We start from the raw sequence: 6,760 nt of genomic DNA, 5'->3' as shown, positions 1-6,760 counted from the left end.
ACTGTTCCTGTACTGATCCGGAGTTACATCGTGTATTATATTCCAGAGCTGCACTCACTATTCTGCTGGTGCAGTCACTGTGTGCATACATTACATTATTGTTCCTGAGTTATATCCTGTATGACACTCCAGAGCTGCACTCACTATTCTGCTGGTGCAGTCACTGGGAACATACAATACATTACTGATCCTGAGTTACATCCTGTATTATACCCCAGAGCTGCACTCACTATTCTGCTTCTGCAGTCACTGTGTACATACATTACTGATCCTGAGTTACATCTTGTATTATACTCCAGAGCTGCACTCACTATTCTGCTGGTGCAGTCGCTGTGTACATACATTACATTACTGATCCTGAGTTACATCCTGTATTATAACCCAGAGCTGCACTCACTATTCTGCTGGTGCAGTGACTGTGTACATACATTACATTACTGATCCTCAGTTACATCCTGTATTATACCCCAGAGCTGCACTCACTATTCTGCTGGTGCAGTCACTGTGTACATACATTACATGACTGATCCTGAGTTACATCCTGTATTATACTCTAGAACTGCACTCACTATTCTGCTGGTGCAGTCACTGTGTACATTCATTACATTACTGGTCCTGAGTTACATCCTGAATTATACTCCAGAGCTGCACTCATTATTCTGCTGGTGCAGTCACTGTGTACATACATTACATTACTGATCATGAGCTACATCCTGTATTATACCCCAGAGCTGCACTCACTATTCTGCTGGTGCAGTCACTGTGTACATACATACATTACTGATCCTGAGTTACATCCTGTATTATACTCCAGAGCTGCACTCACTATTCTGCTGGTGCAGTCACTGTGTACATACATTACTGATCCTGAGTTACATCCTGTATTATACTCCAGAGCTGCACTCACTATTCTGCTGGTGCAGTCACTGTGTACATACATTACATTACTGATCCTGAGTTACATCCTGTATTATACTCCAGAGCTGCACTCACTATTCTGCTGGTGCAGTCACTGTGTACATACATTACATTACTGATCCTGAGTTACATCCTGTATTATACTCCAGAGCTGCACTCACTATTCTGCTGGTGCAGTCACTGTGTACATACATTACTGATCCTGAGTTACATCCTGTATTATACTCCAGAGCTGCACTCACTATTCTGCTGGTGCAGTCACTGTGTACACACATTACTGATCCTGAGTTACATCCTGTATTATACTCCAGAGCTGCACTCACTATTCTGCTCTGAAGTCACTGTGTACATACATCACATTACTGATCCTGAGTTACATCCTGTATTATACCCCAGAGCTGCACTCACTATTCTGCTGGTGCAGTCACTGTGTACATACATTACATTACTGATCCTGAGTTACCTCCTGTATTATACTCCAGAGCTGCACTCACTATTCTGCTGGAGCAGTCACTGTGTACATACATTACATTACTGATCCTGAGTTACCTCCTGTATTATACCCCAGAGCTGCACTCACTATTCTGCTGGTGCAGTCACTGTGTACATACATTACATTACTGATCCTCAGTTATATCCTGCATTCTGTTAAGCAATGGATAAGGATAATACATGTAATGTATGAACACAGTGACTGCACCAGCAGAATAGTGAGTGCAGCTCTGGAGGATCATCCAGGATGTCTTGTCAAGCATTTATAACGTCTTCACGGACCCTGGGAAGGTGTATACAGAGTGATGCAGAGTGGAGACCACTGTGTAGTTTACATTTATACCGTTAGATTAGACATAGCCGATCAGTCTTGCTGTTCATTTTTCCCTTGACCTTCATTGTCCTGCGCAATATGATCCAGATAGACAATAGTAACCCCTTCTGGTGTCGGGCAGCTTTATGTTAACACTATGACCTATTGTCTCCTTCCCCAGTGCCCTGTAGATTGAGGGTCCGCTCCCCTCTGTACCCCCCAGTTTGTTTAGTTGTATGTATGTGTCCTGTATGTAAGCCCTTTCACATGTACAGCACCGTGATATTGATTGTCCTTTAATATTACATTATTGTTATCATCAATCTGCTATTTTGGAGTTTTCATTTTAGTAAATCAACAAGTATGTGCAGGTCATCCAGGAAGCATCCTGCTGGGAGTTGTAGTGCCGCAGGTTGCAGTGCACTGATCACATCCACCACTCACAATGAAAACCTGTTGCACCTTCCTCCTCCTCCGGTTTCCAGAAGATGCAGAATATGGAGATATTGAGGGGTCTAATAAAGATACAATAACCCCCTCCAATAATGATTGATTCACTAAACCCGAAAGTCTGCACATAAATATTGTAATCATCCTCTGACAGAGCAGAAGTGGCTGATAACAGGGAACAACAGAATGTAAACAACTGAACAGTCATTGGAAACATTAATATAATTTTAGTTTCAGGGTAATCAGTTGCATTAAGTGAATAGTGAGCTCATATACCCAGAATCCCCCCCCCCCCCCCCCCCCACCCCTGGTCCATACTCAGGGGGTCTGCAGACTGCAGGTCCCTAAATAGCAGTAAGTGTTTCTGCAGAGACCCCAGAGAAGAGACTCAGTGCAGATCCACAAGGCAACATAGGAATGCTGGAAATGATGGTGCAGACACAACATAACAAGGGGCGGAAGAGGGGGTCCACATGTCATGGGCGCCCATTTTACCCCCCAATCCACCTCTGTGCATAGCAGCATTAACCATTTCCGTGCTGTAAACACTTCCCCACACAATGGCTTCAGATTTGGTAGCAGAAGGGTTAACACCAGACCTTTAGCAAAATCAAGTGACAATAGAACGAGACGCCACAATGTAACAAGAGGAGTCAACATTGTATCAAAGGGGGCAACAAACCTGTGAGAATAAACAAGCGGCAGCTGAGGGTCCAATAATCACAGAGGGGTCGTTTTAGTAGTAAAATATATTTAAGCATTCATCATAATATCGTCATCATCATCATCATCATCATGCCTTACAAAATGAAGACAAGCTGCTCCCACTCCAGTCCTTACTGTACCACACCTGAGGTGGGCACAGGGGGCTTCATTGTGTCTATTAGGTAAATCCACCCCTCCCCCACAGGTATCCATACAAAATGCTGCAAAGGTTGGAAAGGGTTAAGGGGGGTCTCACACAATCCTTTTCCTGTCCCCCTTGCACAGGATCTTCTTGAAGGCTCTCCTGAAGTCATGGTTGAAGATGGTGTAGATGACAGGGTTCAGGGAACTGTTGCAGTAACCAAACCAGAAGAAGAACTTGAAGAGGGTCTCCGGGACACTGCAGCTCTTGTTACAGATGGCAATGAGGCAGTAGGTGAAGAAGAAGGGGAACCAGCACACAACGAAGACCCCAATGACCACAGCCAGGACGAAGGTGAACCTCTTCTCCCTGTTCTGCCGGCCCCTCCACCTGGAGGCTTTGGCGCTCCTCTCCTCCTCTCTCCTGGGGAGGCTGTCCCCGGGTTTGATCTGGCTCAGCTTGGTCTTGCCTTTGCCCCTTGCCGCCTTGTCTTGCTTCTTCTTGGAGGAATACTGGAGGTCTTCCCTATTCTCAGAAGACGAGGAGTCCTCCATGTCCACCCCGTTGGCTTCTCTGTGCTGCTCCTCTCCAGAGCCTCCAGCCTTCTCCCCATTCAGCTTGACCGGCAGCTCCTTGTCTGCACAACCATTCTGCTTCTTCTCAGGGTCCCCATTGCTCCTCTTACTGGGGGGGATTCTCGTCCTTTTCTTGGCGATCTGGTAGATCCTGATGTAGACGAGGACCATGATGACACAAGGGGCGAAGAAGGAGCCGATGCAGGAGGAGATGATGTACCATCTCTCCTCGTTGATCTTGCACTTGGGCTCCTCTATTTTGCCACTCTCCTTCTCGATGGTGATGAGTGGTGGGAATGAGATGACCGCTGAGATCACCCAGACGATGAAGATGATGCACTTGATCCTACGAGGGGTCCTCTTCAGGTTGTACTCAATGGCTTGTGTGATGGACCAGTACCGGTCCAGGCTGATGGCGCAGAGATGGACTATGGACGAGGTGCAGAACAGAACATCCAGTGCAAGGTAAATCTCACACCAGACCTTGCCAAAGTACCAGTAGCCCATCACCTCGTTGGCCAAGGAAAATGGGATGACCAAGGTGGCCACAAGAATGTCAGCAGATGCCAGGGACACCAGGAACAAGTTCTGGGGAGCTTTGAGGGCCCTACTAGTGAAGACAGCGATGACCACCAGGACATTGCCAAACACGGTGAAGAGCATGAGTAAGCCCACCAGAGAGATGAGGGCCAGCGTGACCTGCAGGGAGTACGGGGGTCCAGACACGTCCGAGTCCGTCCCATTGTGCTCGGTGCTGTTGGAGCAGTCTCTCAGGCACTCCATGGCAGAGATGCCCGCCCTGCCAGCCACCGAGGTCTCGAAATTAATCATGAACTATCGAGGTGGTCTCTCCTGGGCGCAGCAGACTTGTGGGGACGTAACAGTGAGCCATGCCAGGGTGAGCCCCCCACTCAGGGACGCCCGACACTCTTCATGCCCTCCTGACCCTCCTGGCAGGTGTAATGTCCGGAGCAGTCATGCAAGAATCCCGGCTGCTCCCTGCTGTGCACCCTTACCTGCCCGGACCCCGCCGCTCCGCTGCTCCAGTCCTGCGCCTGCTCGGCCTGGAGGGGCTGCAAGGGTTAAGCGCAGAGTTTATAAGGACACAGGTCATTGCACCAGAAACTTTCCAGACAGTCACTGGGATCCATGGTGTGGAAGAGTCTCAGGTGGGTGCTGCCAGGGCCCTGTATGGTCAGTGCCAGTGTCCTGTGGGTGCTGCCAGGGTGATATATGGTCAGTGCCAGTGTCCTGTGGGTGCTGCCAGGCTGCTGTATGGTCAGTGCTCAGGGTCTTGAGGGTGCTGCCAGGGTCCTGTATGGTCAGTGCCAGTGTCCTGTGGGTGCTGCCAGGGTCCTGTATGGTCAGTGTTCAGAGTCCTGTGGGTGCTGCCAGGGTGATATATGGTCAGTGTTCAGAGTCCTGTGGGTGCTGCCAGGGTGATATATGGTCAGTGCCAGTATCCTGTGGGTGCTGCCAGGGTCCTGTATGGTCAGTGCTCAGAGTCCTGTGGGTGCTGCCAGGGTGATATGTGGTCAGTGCCAGTGTCCTGTGGGTGCTGCCAGGGTCCTGTATGGTCAGTGCTCAGGGTCCTGTGGGTGCTGCCAGGGTGATATATGGTCAGTGCCAGTGTCCTGTGGGTGCTGCCAGGCTGCTGTAAGGTCAGTGCTCAGAGTCCTTTGGGTGCTGCCAGGGTGATATATGGTCAGTGCTCAGGGTCCTGTGGGTGCTGCCAGGGTGATATGTGGTCAGTGCCAGTGTCCTGTGGGTGCTGCCAGGGTCCTGTATGGTCAGTGCTCAGGGTCCTGTGGGTGCTGCCAGGGTGATATATGGTCAGTACCAGTGTCCTGTGGGTGCTGCCAGGCTGCTGTAAGGTCAGTGCTCAGAGTCCTTTGGGTGCTGCCAGGGTGATATATGGTCAGTGCTCAGGGTCCTGTGGGTGCTGCCAGGCTGCTGTATGGTCAGTGCTCAGGGTCCTGTGGGTGCTGCCAGGCTCTGGGTGAATCAGAGCTTTTGATGAGCTGGGTGCTGCCAGATCAGGTGCTGCTTGCAGGTTGGGCAGGTAATATCAGTAATCTGGGCTGGAACAAGCTATAGGAGATTCAGAGCTCAGGGGAGTTGGGTGCTCCAGGTTCGGTGGGCTCTGCCAGTCTGTAGTAGGGAGATCTGGGCACTTTCACGCTTTATAAAATGCAAAGCTCAGATGCAGTTGGGTGTTTCCAAGTGTTTTGTACAAAATCTGGATTTACTGCCAAGCGTTAGAAGGTTCAGTGCTTTGGGTTTGCTGGGTGCTGCGAGGGTCTGGGTGCAGTTTTATTGGTGCTGCCAGGGACTGGGTGCAATTTGCTGGGTGCTGCCAGGGTATGGGTGCAGTTTTCTTGGTGTTCCCAGGGTCTGGGTGCAGTTTTCTTGGTGTTCCCAGGGTCTGGGTACAGTTTGCTGGGTGCTGCCAGGGTCTGGGTGCAGGTTTCTTGGTGTTCCCAGGGTCTGGGTGCAGGTTTCTTGGTGTTCCTAGGGTCTGGGTGCAGGTTTCTTGGTGTTCCCAGGGTCTGGGTACAGTTTGCTGGGTGCTGTCAGGGTCTGGGTACAGTTTTCTTGGTGTTCCCAGGGTCTGGGTGCAGGTTTCTTGGTGTTCCCAGGGTCTGGGTGCAGGTTTCTTGGTGTTCCCAGGGTCTGGGTGCAGGTTTCTTGGTGTTCCCAGGGTCTGGGTACAGTTTGCTGGGTGCTGCCAGGGTCTGGGTACAGTTTTCTTGGTGTTCCCAGGGTCTGGGTGCAGGTTTCTTGGTGTTCCCAGGGTCTGGGTGCAGTTGTCTTGGTGTTCCCAGGGTCTGGGTGCAGTTGTCTTGGTGTTCCCAGGGTCTGGGTGCAGTTTGCAGGAGTCTGCCCAGTAGAGGTGGCAGCAGGCTCAGGGTGTGCAGATGGGTGCTGCTGTGTCATCGGCTGCCTGTGCTTGTGTTGCTGTACGAGCTCCCAGCACTGGACATTTATAGCTGCACAATCAGCGCTGAACTAGAGAACAGGCAACGTCAGCCCCCCCACGTGGGAATCTGCCATCTCTGCACCCTCCACACCCTCAGCCTCACAGCCCGAGCGCAGCACCCAGAGCTCAGGCAGCTGCCGGCTGTCCCTAGGACAACACTTCTGGACTGACCCCAGGCTGCTCCC

At 50.8% G+C, this 6,760-nt stretch overlaps 1 protein-coding gene across 1 annotated transcript; it reads right to left on the bottom strand.

The window, feature by feature from the left end:
- Window positions 1-2,904: 2,904 nt before the first annotated feature.
- On the bottom strand, window positions 2,905-6,546 carry ADRA2A (adrenoceptor alpha 2A). The gene has a single exon (XM_069754286.1). It carries the CDS (start codon window positions 4,424-4,426, stop codon window positions 3,131-3,133), a length of 1,296 nt encoding a protein of 431 aa, XP_069610387.1. The 5' UTR covers window positions 4,427-6,546; the 3' UTR covers window positions 2,905-3,130.
- Window positions 6,547-6,760: the final 214 nt, after the last annotated feature.

Source organism: Ranitomeya imitator, chromosome 2 (assembly GCF_032444005.1).
Source record: "Ranitomeya imitator isolate aRanImi1 chromosome 2, aRanImi1.pri, whole genome shotgun sequence".
NCBI classification, from domain to species: domain Eukaryota; kingdom Metazoa; phylum Chordata; class Amphibia; order Anura; family Dendrobatidae; genus Ranitomeya; species Ranitomeya imitator.
This window is presented reverse-complemented; position numbering and strand designations above follow the sequence as displayed.

Bases quoted from the DNA above. Each gene is read 5' to 3' on its own strand.
- ADRA2A (XM_069754286.1), bottom strand. From the start codon at position 4,426: ATGATTAATTTCGAGACCTCGGTGGCTGGCAGGGCGGGCATCTCTGCC.